General features: G+C 43.6%; 1 protein-coding gene across 2 annotated transcripts in view; it reads left to right on the forward strand.

Moving 5' to 3' along the window:
• The first annotated feature begins 5025 nt into the window (after nt 1-5025).
• Nucleotides 5026-21137, forward strand: part of unc-13 — an 820923-nt gene continuing 804811 nt past the window's right edge. For both annotated transcript variants that reach the window (XM_071690929.1, XM_071690930.1), the window contains exon 1: nt 5026-5276. In XM_071690929.1, coding sequence (XP_071547030.1) covers nt 5255-5276 — 22 coding nt within the window. In that variant the 5' untranslated portion in view covers nt 5026-5254. The remainder of the gene's footprint in view (nt 5277-21137) is intronic.

The raw sequence follows: 21137 nt of genomic DNA on the forward strand, positions 1-21137 counted from the left end.
GCAGCACATCGTTGTAAGTCCTGGTTAATAATGTTGTGCAGGTGTTCCCGGGAAGGTTACATAACGGGTCGTGTTGTTGTTGTCTTCTGTTCTCACAAACGCGACGGCGATGTCAAAGGCATCATGACCTAAATGTAACTTCCATGCTATGCACAAGTCACGGTTAATTATGTATTCCTCCACATGATATGAAAGGCAGGACTCAAGTATTTTTGCTTGGTATTATGTGATGTTGCTGTGTTGCGACACAGCGTTTGGTTACCAGAGAATGTACAGTGTAAGGATAGCACACCAGACATAATGTATGTTTAGATGTTATCTAATTGTTTTCATGTTCTTCCAGACAATATTTGTTTATAGACGAAAGTTTCATTTTACTGTTTTAAGGAAATATGGAATGAAATATGATAGATGTTAACTGATTCATATCGTTATCAGTGTTAGAGAATGTGTTGTGGCCGAGTATTATTTTTGTATTTTCCTTCGTATTATATCACCAGTGACCATCATGACAGAAGCCGCAGTATATAGGATGATCATGCCACCATGTAGTCATATTGCAATAAGATTTATTCATTAAATGTTTATGTAAACACAATTCACAATTGTTTTCTGACGTCGCCGCAACCAGACTGTAACAGTGTACGGTCTCCAGACTGAGGCAAGTCTGAGTGTAGCTGGTCAGGGTAGGTCAGTCATGGCTTCTGTTTCATGTGAGGTCAACCGTGGGTTATGGTAGGTCAGGTGACAGCAGCACGACCCTCATCCAGGGTAGCTTTTCAAACTCCTTTATACTTTTCGTAGGTTTGATGTTCACTAATGGTCTGATGAATGATAAGTCTAGACTATGACGGTATTAATCAAGGTTTACAGTACGACGCTTGGGTATTACGGCGTGACCTTTGACCTGACCTTTAAGGCTACCGATGTGCCTAAGGGGCTAATCTCCCGCACTGCACAGACTGTCTGTTGCTGCACAATTGACCGTCTTCTCTACAAACCTGTCAGGCTAGACAGATCAAAACTTCTCTGTTTTGCATTTAATGACAACACAGACCACTAGTCTGTGATGCTGTCAATACATGTTGTATATCACATGTCTACACATTGTGCTGCTCGTCATTACTTTGTTCTTGTGTCCTTGTCATTCCTAGCAATGTCAGAGCTTGACTCTATCCCCTCAGATGCAGCTGCTCAAATGTTCTCGTGAAAACAAATCTTCACTACATCTGCTGGTCTGTCAGGTTCCGTTTGGATGAATTCTTATCATTAGCGAAGTTTTATTGAAGATCTCAACATGTATAGCTATACCTTCTGTTGTTATGTTTCTGGTTTACCTGTCATCAGTGATGTCTCTCCATTATGTATGTGTACACTCACAGCTACTGTGTTCCCGCCTCTTTAATGTTAAATGTCAGTTGTCATACAGCAACACCGTCTCTCCTCCGTGTCATCTGTAAATCCCATTTGTACTTTGACTCTGTGATGTGGCATATGGATCACGGCTTTCTCACGATTATATATATATATGTATATATATATGTATATATATATATATATATATATATATATATATATATATATATATATATATATATATATATATATATATATATATATATATGGTCTTTCTGTGCAAGACAGAAAGTATGTTAATGTTTACCTACCGTTAGATTTTTTGATTTACGATTATAAAGCGGGATAATTGCAGTCACTATTGATCAATGATTATTCACACTCCGTTCTTTGAGTTTGAAATTAGCTGAGGAGTCAGCTGACTGTGACGTAACTGCGCTGAGTGTGACGTAAGAGTCAGCTGACTGTGACGTAACTGCGCTGAGTGTGACGTAAGAGTCAGCTGACTATGACGCGGGAATCAGCTGCGTGGGAGGGTCGACTTACATCCTGGGCAAGGAAAGGCTGCCTGGGAAAGCCGTTCGATGATTCATTTTTCAAAAGATAAACAAAGACGTCTTTCATCTGTGTCGGTAAGGAAGACTTGAGAGTTGCAGGAGGAAAGCTTAAGCTTAAGTTAGGTGTGTTGGAATGTGTTCTTGTTCACACGTTATCTTGGGTCTTGTTCAGGCATGGAAAAGCTGCTCTCATTTACCCCCTTGTCTCTCTATCTTTCCCCAGCAACATCATAAAATCATGATAACATTACCGTGAGCCCTGTGTACAAATGTGATGACCTACTTGTCACGTAACGGGAAGGGAGGTTTTACACACACGAGAGAGAGAGAGAGAGAGAGAGAGAGAGAGAGAGAGAGAGAGAGAGAGAGAGAGAGAGAGAGAGAGAGAGAGAGGTTGGGCTGGCTCCCCCTACCCTTAACACCGATTTCCTTTTCCATGCTTCCACAGTTAATACAGTCCTCCAACTTTCTTTGTCTCACTCACTCCCAACATTCTTTCTTTCTTACTCTCACTCTCCTTAAACCCTCCCCCATCTCTCTCTCTCTCTCTCTCTCTCTCTCTCTCTCTCTCTCTCTCTCTCTCTCTCTCTCTCTCTCTCTCGTACACTGTTGACGTCACTGATTGGCCATCGGCGGTCATGGTTTAGACAGTGAAACCTGGTTGGCAATGTCCGTAGAGTTTCTGGTCTGTCCTCAACTTTTTGCCGTGAGCCAGTAACAGCTGCACACAGGCAGACACACCACCACACTGTCGTGCGACGTGTTTAGCTGGAGCAGACGATACCTGTGACCATAGTAGACGTCATTTGTAAATAGTAAAACAATGACGTTACGGGTGTAAATAACAGAAGGCGAGGCTTACGTAAACTTGATTTGTGATTTTCGTAACATCTTGACCCATGCAAACATCACACTCGTATCAGGAAAGGCCTTACGTCACCGACGCAACGACACTCCTTCCACGCAAACGACGTCGGGAATTCACTTTAACGAGACGTAGAACGTACGCTAACGACATGCGGAACGTATGCCGTCGACGTGGAACATATGCTAGCGACACGTGGAACTTACGCCAGCGCCGCGCGGAACTTCAAGCCAGCGACACGTGGAACTTTTTTTTTAAACGTTTCTAAAGACGACAGTTGCAGACGTTACCCGGAACTTAAGTAAACGACACAGTAACTTCTGAGGACGACATGTGCGCAGCCGTCGGAAACGAGTGGCGTAGCTCCCGGAAACGACGCCTTTAGTGATGTAGACGACTAATGGAGAAACGACAGAATAATTCTAGACTTAAACAAAATGATATGGATATAAACGACACGTTTACCCTGCATCTCCTCTGTCTTAACTAACGTGACAGGTGGTACTGACAGACGACACCAGCGAGTTATGTGGAACACTTATGCCAGACGACACATTGAGCGACTTCTAACTTACTAAGAGATAATAACTCAGACACGACACGTGCTGCACAGAGATTACACCTGCAAGCTAGGCAGAGCGACACCTGTAGACTTAAAACGACGGGTGCAACTTTTGCTCTGGGCATTTGCAAGTTACGACAAGAATGTCCATAACACGGAGGAGCTCTTGCTGACAGCATTGGCAGGGTAGGTCAAGAATGTCTGTACCTGAAGCAAACATCTAAAATTAGCGACATAGTTGATATTGTATTGATCACTCAGAGCAGTATATTGTATTGATCACTCAGAGCAGTATATTGTATTGTATTGATCACTCAGAGCAGTATATTGTATTGATCACTCAGAGCAGTATATTGTATTGTATTGATCACTCAGAGCAGTATATTGTATTGTATTGATCACTCAGAGCAGTATATTGTATTGTATTGATCACTCAGAGCAGTATATTGTATTGTATTGATCACTCAGAGCAGTATATTGAGACAAATATTATCATAAATCGAATGGTTGTTCATGACGGACGTAACACACGCCTAGACTTCATGCACGAATTACTGGATTGATGGTAAAGCTCAGGTTATAAATGATCTTGGGTTGAAAGACTGGCAGAAGCTAAATATAAATTGTGAAAAGATCGCAAAAGTATTAGTTTGTGACGTTATGAATAGATCTAGCACTGCAGTGTTCGTGGGAAGAGCCGGGTGTATGTGTGGTAGATATCGGCAGGTTAGGTTCAAGGTTTGTTTGGTGGTTTGGCAACAGGACTTTAAACCTGGGTTGTATTTCCTATGGTCATGCGTGGTCAGGATACGAGTGTTGTTGTTGTAGCAGCGCGTGGTTGTGTGGAGGGGATGACCACTGGTCTGACCGGGGACCAGCTGGTCTGGCTGGGCCAGATGAAGACAGCGCTGTGAATGAGTGGGACCGAAAGGTAGGATACAAGAACCACGGGCACCTAAGACCCTCACAAGGGGGATGGGGATTTAACGCATAGGTCGTATCGCCGTAAGGCCCGTTTCGGGCGGGCGCGTGCCGGTGCATCAGGCTAGTGTGAGTGTACTACTACGTACGGCCGTCCTCACCCCTGCCCGGCGTCATGGAGATTTGAAAGTAAGCCAGTGGGCCACATTCGTCACGATCTGTAAATGATCATTCGCTCATCACGTATTCCAAGTACGTTTTAGACCCAACTTCATCGATGTTCTGCTCTTAAAAATTCAGAATGGATAATGTCCTATACATTTACACCATTTGCACTTGCGTTATTTGCACGTTACAGTCGCTGAATACTTTTGAAAACGTACAAAAACAAGGGAGTTATTATCAAGTGAGGGTGCACGATTCCGTGAGATAGAACTGGTAGGTGGGCTCGTGGGCGGCAGATGGCAGCACGGGCGCACTGTCGCCCTTATTGATTGTGAGGCATGCGTCCTCCTCAACCAAACTCTTCTCTGATCAATACCACCTTATTCCTAACCTTACCTGCTGCCTGTGAATAAGATGTATGAGATTTCGTTTATTAGCCTCCGTCAGATCTTTTGGGAGTGGGAATGGCCTGAGAGATAGGAGATTAGCTCCCATTTTCGCGCTCCCTCCCATGGCGCGAAAACGGGAATTTTGTTGACGTCACATCCGTGGGTTCTGAGACGTGATGGCGTTGAGTTGGATCGACTAGCCTGTCAGTGTAATGTAGACCAGCGTGGCGGACACACGGTGCTGTCTCACCGCTCGTCGTACTGGTCCCTGTGTAGTAACGGCCGTGTTTGTGATAGCCGAGTGTGTGTGTGGGAGTTGCGTGCTGGATATGGTAAATAGTGGCCAATATGGAGGAGGCGGGCAGGGTCTTGGGAAGTGAGATCGCCAGTTTGTCCCCTCAGATCTTCTAGGTTGCATCCTGCGCTTTCCGAGGGGAATATGTCTCTCCTCAGTGTCACAGGTGAGTCTGAATGCCCTCCTAGGCCGCGGAAAGGTCCAGGAAGCCCACAAATAAATCAAGGTTAAGCCGCATAACGCTGCGTCTTGTCAAATGATTCATAATGGAAGGGTCGGCGCGGGGTTGCCACCAGTGCCTATGTGTTTGTGCGTGTACTGTATCCGGCCGCTTACATCACCGGCCCACTAACTTACTTTCAATACATAATTACAGAAATTCATCATTAGGCCAAAATTGTATTTGCACATGTCAACATTACACTTCGTTTGCACAAGAGATTGTAAATATAAATTTCGCGTAAATGCCAAGCACTGCATCAAATTTTTGTTGATCTTTGATTCGCTTCATATCCCATTTTTCCGCTCATTTTTCGTGATTACCAATTACATAGTAATTACTCACTAGACAGACTCTGTTCCCCTTGTAATCCCCTGGAAGCCTTTCAAATGAGCGGACTCTTGATCTGACGACCTGGGTGACGGACATATAGTGCTGTAGTATAGGGGCGAAAAATCTCGGGAGTGTATTCGGAAACGCTATTAAGGGGCTTTAAGTGGCTAATTATAGTGCATAGCGCATACCCTAGAAGGCGTTGATTATGGTATAAATAGCTGCATGATGCTAATTATAGCATACCCTAATAGAACATGGTAATGCTCGTGTGTGTGTGTGTGTGTATATATATATATATATATATATATATATATATATATATATATATATATATATATATATATATATATATATGAAAAAATTATTTTTGTATTTTGTAGAGGTTAATTTCATTTATTTTCGTAGCGGATGTAATTGCCTTAAATCAGAGGGGAATTTTTGTAGCGAAGGATGAATGTTGCAGATGGTGGTGCGAGATACAGTGTTCGTAAGTAAGGATACATTGGTTCTGCAATCAGTTGAGGATGAATATTGAATGCTAACCTTTCATCGGCTCAGGTTCAGCCTCAGCGAAGGGTCTAGACGAGCTGGCATTTAACGGGTCGTTAATTTGGAACATGTGAGAAACATGCTTTCCTGCTGGACATCTTAACTGGCACACCAGACCTGTGTACCAACTTGTAACTGTGGACGTACCAAGGTTCCAGGTCATCATGGAAGGTCTCAATCAAGATTGTTTAATGAGACTTACGTATGATAAGACTTTATTATGATGCTTAGGTATGATAAGACTTTATTATCATGTTTTATGACGACAAGATTCCTTTAAACATACGATTTACAGAGATGGTGCTGTCTGCTTATGGCCTCGGATATTGTGTATGGATGGTCATCTTGAGGCCTGAGTAGCATGGTGTATGTAGGATAATACATCTGGTTATGAATAGCATAATAATATGATGATGATGATGATGATTAATGATGATTTTAATTGTAGACCATATCAACAACAACAGAGATGTATCGAGGTTGTATTAGATGGCTTGGGCCTGTGAGGAAGTGGCCTCTTTTTCAAGGACGTGAATTTCCTTATTTTTTGCTTTCCATAATGATCTGCACGCGAGAGGCAGGGAGTTGAGTAGCACAGGAGAGAGTGTGGTGTGTTGTATGATGTACAGATTCATTTATGAATGAGGCTGGAGGCTATGCATACCTGGCGACTCACTTGGATAAGAATTGAACTATGTAGGGAGCTCGATGACGCATACGTGAGTAGTCCCATATCCCGTTTTTTAAACCACCATAAACACCTCGCGACGAACATCGAGCACGAGTCTTGCTGTCCTTGAGCATGGCGGGACGTCCCTCGAACACGTAGGTCCTGCCTGTGGGCACGCCAGGATGCCTGGGGTGAGCTGGTCCCGCCACCATGACCCACTGTTGAGGACGTGACCTAAGTTTCCGCAGGTGGCAACACCGCAAGCGACAAGTCAACATGAACCAGACGTAATCATCGTCAGTGGAGGGAAAAGACTATACCCCTTTCGAAGCCCTCCCCGCAAAGGAGCCCACCATACCCTGTTACCTGCGTGGAGCGTGGTGATTTTCACGGCTTCCAGTTTCCCTACCAAACCAGACACATAGTGGCTTTCTATTCATGGACATTCCTAACTACCTCGTCCATGACTTTTGACCTTTTTTGTTTTTAAAACAGCTCGGTCATGTGTCGGTAAGCCAACACCGTAATTAGAACCATCAATTACTGAGCTCTTGATGATAACAATACCAACGTGCATAAGGGTTTGGTGTAGTGAAATGGTAAATCTTTGAGGAAATCATTGGGTAATGGAATCACTTAACATCCAGGTCTGTGCAGAACATATTCAACATTCCCTGAGCAAGTGTCCGTATTGCTTTTCACGTACGAGTGGCACTTATGACACTTAACACCACGTACGAGTGGCACTTATGACACCACGTACGAGTGGCACTTATGACACAACACCACGTACGAGTGGCACTTATAGCACTTAACACCACGTACGAGTGGCACTTATAGCACTTAACACCACGTACGAGTGGCACTTATGACACTTAACACCACGTACGAGTGGCACTTATGACACCACGTACGAGTGGCACTTATGACACTTAACACCACGTACGAGTGGCACTTATGACACTTAACACCACGTACCATCTGGTCGGGTCTCACACTGGAAGCCACCAAGTGAGAGGTTCTGAGGTTAGGTTAGGTTTCGGTTGTGTTTTTGAACAGTGTAAGTAATTTGAAGTGTAATTTGAACATTTACGGATCATAAACAATATAGAATGAAAAGTGGAAATAAGTAAACAGGATTGTGTTGATATCCACGTAGCATGAGTATTGAATGTAATGGTCATTGTAGCATCAATGTTGTAAATACTTAAGTTGTTCTTGGACGTAGCGTTGTGTCCAGACATCGCAATCCGTGCGACGCGAAGGTAGATCTTAATGTAACGTTCTTGGCGAATTTTAACCATTGAGAAAATATATTACTTTCCATTTACTGCCCAAGCAACAGTAGGATGTATGATAACGTTTTTTTATTTTCATGTTACTGCTGAGACCATAAGACCAAATCAACAGTTTTTACTTTTTCAGTCACTGTGGTTGTGCACGATGGGTGAGGGTGTGTGTGTGTGTGTGTGTGTGTGTGTGTGTGTGTGTGTGTGTGTGTGTGTGTGTGTAGAATTATGAACCATGAATTAGATTAGTGATGGATATTTCTTACTGACATTTTAACCTTGACCTATCTTGTGGATGGGACTCGTACGTGATTAGGTTACATCTGCACTGTTGAGTTAACGTTCTAATAGGAAATTGGTGCACTGTTGAATGTAGATCGTTAACAGGACTCGGTGTAGTCTGACATATGAAGATGATAGATACCTCTTTGCAACGCTATACGACCCTTGGGTATGATATGCTTGGGTACAATGGCCTGAGCATCATACCTGAGAGTCGTACCGTCATGTTCAGGGGGTTAAGTATGATCCCAGGTGAAGGATTAGAACATGAATCATACTGGGAAGCGATGCCCATATATAATAAGGGCGAAGGTTGGGGTGGGGGATGGGGAGTTCATACACTCTGGTCCGTATTAAATATTAAGAAAATGCCATGTGACATTCTCCTCGTTGTATTATATTCATCAAGACGTTAGTCAAATCTGGCTGCTGCATTCATTAAGCAGCTTTAGATATTTTGAACCCTCTGACATTTTTAGCAAATGCTGCTTCCGATCCGACACAGACAAATGAATGGCGGCGCTGCGATCAGCTGTTTGTCACCAGGAATGTAAACAAAGCCAGCTGTTGGGGGAAAGGTCAATCATGAGTTATGATTTTTTTGTATAGATTTTTTATTCATCAATATTTGTATGTGTAAGTTTTTGATAGTTTGTACCTGTTGTTATGATTGTATGGACGTATTCGTGTCTACAGATTACAGACCTCCTCACATTTACAGACATACATGCTTGTATACAGATTATATATCATCCGGGAACACGAGAGGAAGAATAATGTCCACCATGATTTATACCATTAACGTCTGACGTCTGTGTAACTGCCCACCTCCTACACTTTCGTGGGACATTTTTTTTTTTATATCCCTCATTGACGTTTTCCACTACAAACTTTTCCCCTCTGACCCGTTCTATTTCTGTCACTTTCCACCCCTGACACTTCCCAAAACGGACGCTGTCCGCTTCTGACACTTTCCTCCAGTGACCTCTCCCAGTGGCACTACCCACAGCAGACACTGTCCGCCACTGATAATAATCCCCACCACTTACACTTTATGGTTGCGTCATCCTACCCCACACCACCCCCAGTACTCCCACTGTGGGAGGGCTCCCAGGGCACGACCGAGATAGCAAAGATAACAGGGCTGGATGATCCGACTCTCCACTGATAACACCGCGAGCACCACACATGAATCATAATTGTTACAAACAAAGTCTTAACGGCATTTAATGATATAATAAATCCCATGTTTATACACCGTTGATGGGTAGATGACCCTGGTGTTAGCGTTTTGAACTACAAACTATATGTTTGATAGGATCACCTTATAGGTCAACACTTTTGCTGGTATTACAGAATGTATTCTCATTCCATATGAAGAAGATACAAAATTTTTGGGGACATGATTTTTGATGGTAGGTAGACATGGTTCCCTCATGCCATGAACTTTTTTTTTTGTACAAGTGACAAAGTGGCTTAATGTATTCAAGGTAGTGTCACACTACGACAGGGGAACAGGTTGGCAGAATCATGCTGAGGTTTTATGATTCATCATAACTAGACTGTGGGAATGGTTGTTAGTGTCGGTCGCTGTGGCATCCTAATGATGGTTGACGTTGTTTATAATCATACAAGATGTATTTGCATCTCAAAAATTCAAAGTCAGTGTGCGGGGTCTGACGGTCATCCTAGGAACTGAAGACGCGAAGAATTGATAAAAACAAGCAAAATCCAGACTGCAGCTGTCATGAAGGACTAGTGCATTGCGTCATCATGACCATGTACATAGAAAGAAAATATAGACATTTATAGATGACTCGCAGTAGGATAAAGGTGGTCGCTTATACTTCAGTTATTCACCCGGAGAAGAACAGTGTACAACTCTGCTGTTGTCCTTGACATGTTCGGTGTCACCTGTGGTGAAACAGCAGTTGCCGAGGCTCAAGTATATATATATATATATATATATATATATATATATATATATATATATATATATATATATATATATATATATATATATCCATGTACGTGCGGGAGTTACACCTGACAATGATTTCATGAGCAGAGTATATAATTAGGTTAGGTGTGAGCCAGATGGGACGAGGAAACCCGAAGGAAAACCAAGTTACAGAGGAGGAGAAGGTGTTAAGGTAAGGCGTTACTCCTTCATCAGGACTCGCCATTTTCAGACATTTCTTGTGTCGACTGAGGATTGGTCATGCTATGTTGACCACATAACGCAGGGGAGACCTGACCCATTATGTGGTACCTCTGGCTGCAATACTGCCGTGCAACATGCATCAACGGAATGCCAAAAATGTAGTTTAGTCTCAGGGTCAGATGTGTTGTGCATGACGGTACGATCCCTGAGCACGACGGTAGGGCCCTTGGATATCATGGCATAGCCTTTGACCTGACCGTTAACGGTCAGAGAAGCGGTTATGCCACCGTATCCAAGAATGGTGTTGTGTTCAAGGGTCGTGTCGTCGTGTTCAAGGGTTGTGCCGTCTTTCTCAAGGGTTGTGCCGTCGTGCTCAAGGGTCGTGTCGTGCTCAAGGGTCGTGCCGCCATGCCGTCGCGCACAAGGGACGTGTCGTCGTGCTCAAGGGTTGTGCCGTCGTACTCAAGGGTCGTGTCGTCGTGCACAAGGGTCGTGTCGTCGTGCTCAAGGGTTAACAGGCACATCTGTGATAGATGTAATTTATATTTATACTACTTTAAAGGTTTGTAAGTTGTGACGGTACTTACAAGAGAGAGAGAGAGAGAGAGAGAGAGAGAGAGAGAGAGAGAGAGAGAGAGAGAGAGAGAGAGAGAGACGTATGCAGCGAAAAGAAAGGTGTGCAAAGAATTAGGAGATAATTTTTGTGAAGGAAAAGTTTGTGTATGTTGATAAAACGTGAAGAATGAAGAAGTGTTTAACGAGATGATGATGATGATGAACAGATCCAAGATAACCAGTTATGTGTGAACTGTTCATGGTGTGTAAGTGTCATATAAACCGACGCCGGTTATCCAAACCTAACATTATGATACAGTTGTCAGTGTCTTGTGTTAGGGAAAAGAATGTGAAGGAGAATCAGATGATAAATATGGAGTTTGGTCCCATTTCGGGTGTGTTTCCCATCCTCTCATTTTTCAATTATTTTACTGGTGCTCAAAAAATGCAATTTTAGCCGGACTTGCCGTAAGCAGAGCGGCCCGGGAAAAATTCTTCATATATGAATAACTGAAAAAAAAAACGAAAAAAAAAGGTAAATAGATCAACATTTTTGATTGACGGATTGAGTAATCGCAGCAACAGCAGCAGGTACAGGGTTCGAATCCCAGCGTGATGACAATCATGGTGATGTGTGTAGGAGGATGGTGGCTGAGGAGACGATATTGTTTACATGTGTTGGAGGAGGGAGATGAGGAGAGCCAGTCCAGGGGTGCGGGGCTGTTTATGTCCTGTGGGCTGGAACTCGTTCCAGCCATCAACCTCCCAACTTCCAGCCCATCACGGCCTTGCCCCGCGGCCCAGGCAACCTCCTCCTCCCCTACCCAACTCAACCTTTCATTCCAGCTTTGCTTTCGTGTTTAGTCTTCGTCGTGTGTGTGTGTGTGTGTGTGTGTGTGTGTGTGTGTGTGTGTGTGTGTGTGTGTGTGTGTGTGTGTGCCCTCCTCTCCCTCACCAGCACCTCTTGGTGTCTTGAGAAGAGCCCTCGCCTCCTGTCTCCACTTCGGCCGTGTTTATATCTGTCATTATTTGCTTTGAAGAGCTTCTCTCCTGTCTTGATTACTTCTTTTATATGTAAGAGTATTAGTGAAAGATACCTCCTCTCTCTCTCTCTCTCTCTCTCTCTCTCTCTCTCTCTCTCTCTCTCTCTCTCTCTCTCTCTCTCTAGGTCTTCACAAGGAGGGAGAAACACACACCTCAGTCCCCCTCCACCCCCTGAAGAAAAAGCCTTAGAATATATCAGTTAGACACCAGACTTAACATGTGACGGAGTTTTCTTTCTCTCGCTTTATATCTCTCTCCGTCTGTCTGTTATTTCCTTTCAGGTATAAAGGCAGTGTGTGTGTGTGTGTGTGTGTGTGTGTGTGTGTGTGTGTGTGTGTGTGTGCCGCCGCTCTCGTATCTTTAATGCCATCTTAAGTTTCCTCCCAGATGGAAATAGAAAATGGATACACCGCTCCTTTTTTTTTTTCTCTAAGTAAACATCAATTTGCCAACAGCGCCATTATTGCGCTTGTGAGTATTCTTGTCATGTGGTGTGGGTGGTAACTGCCTGTCTCTCATACACTGTGTGTGTGTGTGTGTGTGTGTGTGTGTCTTTACGAACCACAAAATCTATCTACCTTTCATCTCGCGTTGCCACATTTTCTGAATTATCACAAGACTTAAGCAGGAAGTGTATTACAGTACGACCTATATGTATGGGGGCATGACTCGGTCAATATGACTTGACCTTTGACCTTTCCAGGTCACACAGGTCGGACCATCGTAACACGTGGTCGAATCGTTGTGCTCAAGGGTCGCTCCGTCGTGCTCAGAGTCGTACCATCGTGTTTGGGGGTCGTACCATCGTGCTTAAGGGTCGTACCATCGTGCTCAGGGTCGTACTATCGTGTTCGGGGGTCGTACCATTGTGTTCGGGGGTCGTACCGTCGTGGTCGTACCATAGTACTACAGAGAGTAATGATACACCATCATAGACCTAACCTGCCGTGCTGAGCCTTGTAAGTCCTTTCCTTCGGTTATATTTTCATATAACGAGACAGTAATTATGCTTGAGCCTAGCAAGCTGTGTGTTGTTATGAAAGAGAAAATAATGATGGCATTAAGATGATTACTGGCTCCTGGAACGAGAGGGGAAGCAGGGGCAGATGGATTGACGAATCCTACACATCCCATTCTCTATGTACTCACTCCCCATTTTCTATGTACTCACACTCCTCCTCATTCATAAGTCTTAAAGGCTCAAACATGTAGTGAGAGCATGTGTGGTGGCTGAGTTATCTTGGAGGACCATGTATGCATTGAGGGCGTGTATGGTCTTTGAAGTTTCTTGAACACCTGCAGTTCACAGTTTTTAGTTTTTCAATTGATAGTCAAAGCGTCACGATGATGGTCATTAACGACCCCTGGCAGTCGTTGGGGCTGAAGCTAAAATAACCAGCCAGGCAACCAACCCACTGTCCCTTCTCTTGCGTCAGCCTAAGCCGTCTGAGACACTTGGGAAATAAGTGCCTCTTAAAGTGGGTTTGGATGCGCTCTGTTGTGGAACGTACGTAAGGTGGGGAAAGTGCTCCCGCCCTCCGACCTTGACCTACCAACTGGGTTCGAAAACAACACAAGAAGGATTCGAACACGATGATGAAACTTGAGGAAGTGATGTTGAATTGTATGAAAATGGTGTTGTGCTGTAAGATGGTAGATTTGGAAGTGTTAAGGTGGTGTTAAACTCTTAACATAATGGTCATACATTCTGAGAAAATGGTGTTAAAATCGAGTAAATGTGATTAATTTTAGTCTTTTTCCTTGAGTTCGGAGAAGTGGGAACGTAATCCTGTGTGTCGTAAATTCTTATGACTGATTCTATTCTGAAGCTTGAAGAAAAATTGTTGCGGTTACAGAACTTTCTGATTTGTTTATTATTTTTCTGAAAAGCGTTGTGAAATCTGAAGCATTACCTCGGTAGTCTTGCCTTGTGTCACATACAAATGTGTTAGTTTGTAATAATCAATTTTTTATATGTTTTTCATAATTATATTCCCGTATTTTACACAATGTTTTTGCATTGGCTCTCTGTTTGCGAGCTGCTGGATGTATGTGCACTACGCCAGTGTCCTTGTAGTTTACAACTTAGATAATGAACTTTAATCTTATAACTTACAACCTGTACAACCTGCTTCTCTTGGGTGTTACCGGACTCCGCTGGTACGAGGTTAAGCCGCAAATGAACAGACACTTCTGACAACTTCACGATCTCTGTCAGTGGAGGAAGGGGTCAATATATTGTGGAGAATCCTCACACTTCAGAGGATTCCATGATCATTATTTTCCTGGTAATGATTCTAGCTCAGGCCGGGAGCTGGCGGAGCCGTGAGGAACAGGTCCTGGGGTTATGTGATGAATTATAATACTTCTGTGTAGCCTCAGTGCTTGTGACTCTCTCCTTGCTGGAGGAGGTTCATGAGAATGTAGGACCCCCTCCCCTTTTTTTTGGGGGGGGGGACTAGTCCATTATGGTCGTAATGGTTTAGTTATTAAGCAGGCAACGAGGAAGGTTTAGGTTCCTCCTGCTGGGGGCCTGGGCACACTCCAAACTGGTGTTTGATAGTGTTTGGTGGTGCAGCCTCGCATGTCTGCTTTAACGAGGAAATGTTTAGTGTTAAGTTATTTATAACAGTAATAGTGGTATTGCTTTTTACATTATTTTTTGTAAGTAGCACTTTTTTTATAGCTGTTTTTTTCCCCAGCCATTTTCAACTGTGGATTGGCACTAATAGCATCAGGTTAAAGATGTGTGTCCATACATGTGTAACTCGTTTTAGTCGGCCATCCTGGAGGTGAGGTCGAGTCTTCTCCTCAACACATGAGGAAGGTGTTTGAAAACACGTTTCGACTTGGATATTGTATTCTAGTTACCGTTTTCTGTACATGAAAAACGTACACTGGAGAGGCACTAAGGCGGCCGGACCGAGAAACAGATCTTGAGAAAGCCATATATACGACCTTTACTGAGGTAGCGAAGAAAAGAGGATGTTAAGAGGTGATCTAATACCGGTATTCAAAGTTGTGTGAAGGCTTCGACGTCCTAGACCGAGATCAGTGTGATGACTGCGACGCAGAATGACTCGCAGTTAAGCGTTTTGCGACGAATGGGTCAACACCAGTTTTTCTCAACCTGGGTTGTTAGCGTAGCTAACCACGTGCTAACGATTGTGGCCTGATACTCCGAGGAAGGTAGTGATGATGATGTGTTGATTACGGCTGTGTTATTGATGATGACAGTGATGAACTCGATGATGGCACCATGGATGAAGACTGCGGACCAGTCAGGGACGAAGGAGTGGGAGGAGGCGTACAGAGGGAGGCAGGGAGGGAAGACACGTTCGTGTCTGTGTTGGCCGGACACCTCACGATACAGTCTATTTGAGTCGGGAGTTCATTTCCACCAGTCGACCGTCTGCCTGACCATCTGGCAGGCGAAATACCATCTTTGAGTCACCAGCTGTAACGTGAGGGACACTTTAATTACTTCACTCCCCCAGCTGGTGACGGGAATTCAATATATTCTTGCCTGGTTTGAGTGTGGGGGGAAAAAAGGGAGAAATATTAATGATTTTCTGTGTTTTACTGTTTCATTAACGTTTTCTATGAATATAAAAATAATCAGTAAATTCCTGCATATTTAACGTCGAAATAAATTCTGGATTTTTTTCTCCCCTTCTCTGCCAGTAGCGTGTTGCTCAAGAAGAAAAAATTAAAGGTAATTTTTTTGTCTTGATAGTTTTATCTGTGGTTGGTGGCTGGGAAGCCGGGAATTCTTGGGTTTGATTACGTCTTACGAGAAAGAAAGAAGGAAAGAAAGAAATTAAAGAAAGAAAAGAAACAAAATATTGATTTGTTTTCGTTTTCTTTATTCTTTAATGTACTTTTCATATATATATATATATATATATATATATATATATATATATATATATATATATATATATATATATGTATATATATATATATATATATATATATATATATATATATATATATATATATATATATATATATATATATATATATTGGGAAGGCGTTTTGTGTGAGAAAATATTGTCTAGTTTTTCTATACTTGTTAACATGATGTCAGAGATGGACGATAAGAAAAAGACACATTAATTATGAGTATAATTTTGGTTTTCTGTTACGAGGGAGAGGAAAAAACGTAGCTGATAACTATTTTTTTATCCTATTTTTATAAACTTTTTAATCTGATTTTTTTCAGACTGACTTTTGGTTACGGTTTTGCGTGGTGTTTCTGACTCTATGATACGATCATGCATCAGGAAATTAGGATAAAAGGAAGAGTGATTTTAAGATAAAATGGACTATTTTGACACACACACACACACACACACACACACACACACACACACACACACACACACACATGCACACGCACATGCACTGTCGTAGGAAAGAATGTAGAGACCACGAAAGAATGTTTGACCAGAGAAGAACGTTGGGCCCACAAAAGAATGTTGAGCCACAACACAAATGTTTAGTCTCGCTGAAGAATGAGTGCACAATGTTGAGAACCCACAGAAGAATGTATGGGCCTCTGAGGTACGCAGAGACCACGAAAACTGCCAGGATATGGTTTTAGAGAACGATCGTAGAAAACATTGAGCTCTGTACCATTTTCAGCCATGCATTTGGGCGTAGAGAACAGTTTTGAAGAACCCAGAAGTCATCACAGTTTGTAGAGTTCAACGTTGTAATCAGATATAACTGGAGATGATTACTTACAGAATTTGTGCATTGGACGATAAAACGTAATTAAATTTCTCTTTTCTGCTGGAAAAAAAAAGTCATTTCCAGTAGAAATTGACCCGAGTTGGTTCTTCAGTCGGTCGAACTCATTTCCCAGAGCGCCCGTATCTAGATAAGTAATGATATCACTTAGGAAAACTCGGGTTTCTAGGGAAAGGTTTTTTTCTCTTTTTTCTTCACTTTGTTAAAACCGGTTTGTGGTTCCCTGGTGTCCGATTTTTTTTTATATTTCGCTGAAAATTGAAATCAGGATTTGGAAATTAACATCGAGTGAAGAAAATGATGCTCTTGGTAATTTAGTGTACGTTATGAGCATTTGTTTATCTTCTTATAACATTATGTTGTTGGCTACTTGAATATCGAGACCTTGAGGTAGATGAATATCTGACTTTATCTGTTGTAAGATGAAGATTCAGGCTCACGTTGTAGAGTAGAGTCACTTCTTGATTCACGAGTGATGCCTCCGTGTTGGGTAACGACACTACAGTTACCATACGTAGGTACAATTACGATACTGGAGTAGTTACGATATTTTAGTTGCGATTCATCACTAACTTACCAAGATACAGTATTTGAGTCGTGATACATATATAAGTAAAGGTGCGTTAGTTAAGAATATTTACTGTTGTAGAAGTAAGATACTTGGTTAACGTTACGATACGTGTGAGGTAATTTACGTTCCCGGACGGAATCTTGTCTTATCTTGGACAAAATCTATGCACCTCCTTGAGATGACTCTATCTCTTATCTACAGACTCCGGGTCTGACACATGGTGATTATTCTAACTGTTCGTGCCAGGGAGAGCTGGTTCATCACTGTAGGTAACCCGGGGGTAGGCGCATGTCTACTATTACATGGGTGAGGATAATGGGTGTGTCATACAGTGTCAGCAAAAGCATTGTTAGTAGTGAGAGATGTCGGTTCTTATCTAATACTCCTCTGCCTCTCTCCCCATCTCCATCACCCCGGCTTCTCATATCCTCCCCTAGCCATGTTATCTTTACCTTCTCTCATTCCTCGCTCACATGCTCCTCCCTCGCTGCCATGTTCTGCCTCTGTCATTGTCTCTCTCTTTCTCCACTTTAGTGGCCATTCTTCCCTCCGTACGACCAGACCTTCTGGGAATACACCAGTCCCTCCACCAGAAGTGATATCATAAACCTTAACAAAAGATAACCTTAGAAAATATATATGCTTGTAGAACACACACACACACACACACACACACACACACACACACACACACACACACACACACACACACACCTCCGTGGTATAGTGGTAAGAGATACTGTTCGTCAGGCATGAACGTGTCGTCTGGGATCAGACCCACATAGGTTCGAATCCCGGACGCGTCAGTCGGTCCACAGTCTGCCCACTTTGATTACACTTCGAGTGTTACTTTCTTCCAGTATCATTATTGACGTATAACACCTTCATGACCTCACGAATGTGCATATGTTTCATGTCGTAGTTGACGCAAGCCTCGCAAAGATATGAGAAGTTTGGTGTGATATCACGCGAGGGATCAGCGTTTTGTACTGCTCACGTTCATCTACCTGTAATTACCTGCCAGTAATGACATGTCTACCTGAGCTTTCCTGTGTTCACCGCCACACTCGCCCACACGTTCCCAGTAGCTTCCGAGATCCGTAAATAAGGTCAGAGTAACGTGCTATAACCTAGCAGTGAGGTCAGGGTGTTCCCTGCCACCCAGCTCGGTTATTGCCATTCACACTCTCATGTTGTACAGACTGTGTGACACTATGCTCCAGGCCGTAGTACACATTGACAGTGACAGGAACGTTATGTAGACTGAGGGAGTAACATAGAAACGTTGCACAGACTGTCTGGGAGTAACACAGAAACGTTGCACAGACTGTAGTAACACAGAAACGTTGCACAGACTGTAGTAACACAGAAACGTTGCACAGACTGTAGTAACACAGAAACGTTGCACAGACTGTCTGGGAGTAGAGACAGAAACGTCGAACAAATTCTGAAGTATGTGAAAGCTGTGGATCAAAGTTATGGTGAGTGAGGCGATATAGAGTGCGGCTCGTGTTCTTATATATATATATATATATATATATATATATATATATATATATATATATATATATATATATATATATATATATATCCTCCTGGTGAGTGTGAGTGTGTTGTGCAGGCAAGAAGCCATCTTCCTGGACGATCCTTCACGTCACAATATGTTTCTCCTCCACAATACTTCCTCACGGTAGAAATTGACCTTCATTTCTTGAGCGATATTTCCTCCCCGGGGGAGACATGAATGACGCCCATCTGTGCTACGACTCCCCACTTCTTGCTCCCCTTAGATCCAGACGTTATGTATCCCCCTAGGTTCTTCCTCCCCAGGTTTCTCCCCCAGGATCCTCCTCCATCGCGAGGTATGAGACCCTCTGCCACCTGACTACTCTGACAGATAACTGAGGTGTCCATTTCTTTCCCTCACCCTCCATCCAGCACTTCCTGTGGAATAGCACTTTCTGCTGTTCGACTAGCTTTCTTTTTTTCCTCCTCCTGAAGGCTCATTCTTCCGCCCCTTAGCCACAGGTAGATAAGGCTGTCTCTTTTAAGGCCTCTTCCCCCTTTCCAAGATGGCTGACTTTGAACTCTCGGGGTGTAGGGACGTGTGTGTGTGTGTGTGTGTGTGTGTGTGTGTGTGTGTGTCTTGTTTCCGGGAGAAAGTTGGTAAGATAACGTTATAGCCGGTGTCCTCCTTCCCTGCCTCCCTCCTTCCCTGCCTCCCTCCTTCCCTGCCTCCCTCCTTCCCTGCCTCCCTCCTTCCCTGCCTCCCTCCCTCGCCGCCGCCAGGGTCGTACCGCTGTTTGACGGGCGGTTCCCGGGCGTCTCTTACGGGTGGTTATTGTGGGTAAATATATGGGGTTGTCGCCCTCTGTGTCTTGTCGACCAGAGAGGAGGGTAGGTGGGCTTTGTTTTGGTTGTTGCATGGGTTTCACTGCCTCAGGGTGGAGCCCCTGCCTCGCTCAGCCTGTACTCTCCTCCTCTCCTGTTCTCTTCCTCTGTCATTCTTCTCTCTCTCTGTATCTCTCTCCCCCCCCTCCCCCCTCCCCTCCCTGTCATTTTCTCATCTTTGGTTATCTCATCAAGGATAACTATGACCAGAGTACCAGTATCTCGTTTTCGATATCGCCATCCCATGCTTCCTCCGATAACCCACCGTCTGCTGGCCATTTTCTATATCTTTTTTTTTTTTTTGCAGCATCAGACATCTTATATTCTCCCCCCTCCCCTCCCCTCCCCTCCCCGCTGACGTAGCCATTTCTTGCTCACTAAGACGATATTTCCTCCCCACCAACGTATGGCAGGCACCCTCCTCCCGCCCTCCCCGGGTCACCTCGTCTTGAACAGGAGGTTGAGAGTGAGGACGTGTTGCTCTCTTGATAACGCTGCTTCTCACTGGTCCAGGATTACACTCTCTGTCTCTTTATCTCCTCCTGACACTTGCTGTCCTTCGCTGACACTGGCTCTTCCTGACGTTTTCTCCCATTTGCTGACATAACCATCTCCTTCCTCTTCCTGACGCTACTGCCTCTCGCTGACGTTGCCACTTTTGGATGGCACTAGCTCTCCTCTCTTCTTCCTGACGTTGCTGTCATCCTCTGCTGACGTTGCCATACTGACATCCTCTCCTACAAGGTTGCCATCTCTTCCCGACATTGCCATCTGTAGATTTTCGACCTTTGATATACTGGTTCGTCTATATATAATTCCACTTTTAAATCCAAGTTTGTTTTTGCAAGAATGATCTGCTTTTAGAATCATGTGAGAGAGCATGCTCTCATACCCAGATTTTAAAACCTTATAATATTGTATACATTACTTATTACTCCTTACGTTACTTGGCATACACTTTACACATTACTCAACTCCCTCACTTAATTTGTTCTTTATCTAAGCTTGACTTGAGGGAGTAGAAGGGAGTTGACTACCCTGAGTCTGGCCTTGGCAGCCCTGGCTGGGAAAGCATTATGTGTGTGCTGGCGGAATTTTAAAGCTTGCTTACCGACAACACTCCCCCCCCCCCCCCCCCCAGCACATTTTGCAGGATGTGTTTTGAATCAAACGTCTTCGTGAGAAGCAGAGATTAGCTAAC

This window comes from Panulirus ornatus, chromosome 49 (genome assembly GCF_036320965.1).
Source record: "Panulirus ornatus isolate Po-2019 chromosome 49, ASM3632096v1, whole genome shotgun sequence".
In the NCBI taxonomy this organism is placed as follows: domain Eukaryota; kingdom Metazoa; phylum Arthropoda; class Malacostraca; order Decapoda; family Palinuridae; genus Panulirus; species Panulirus ornatus.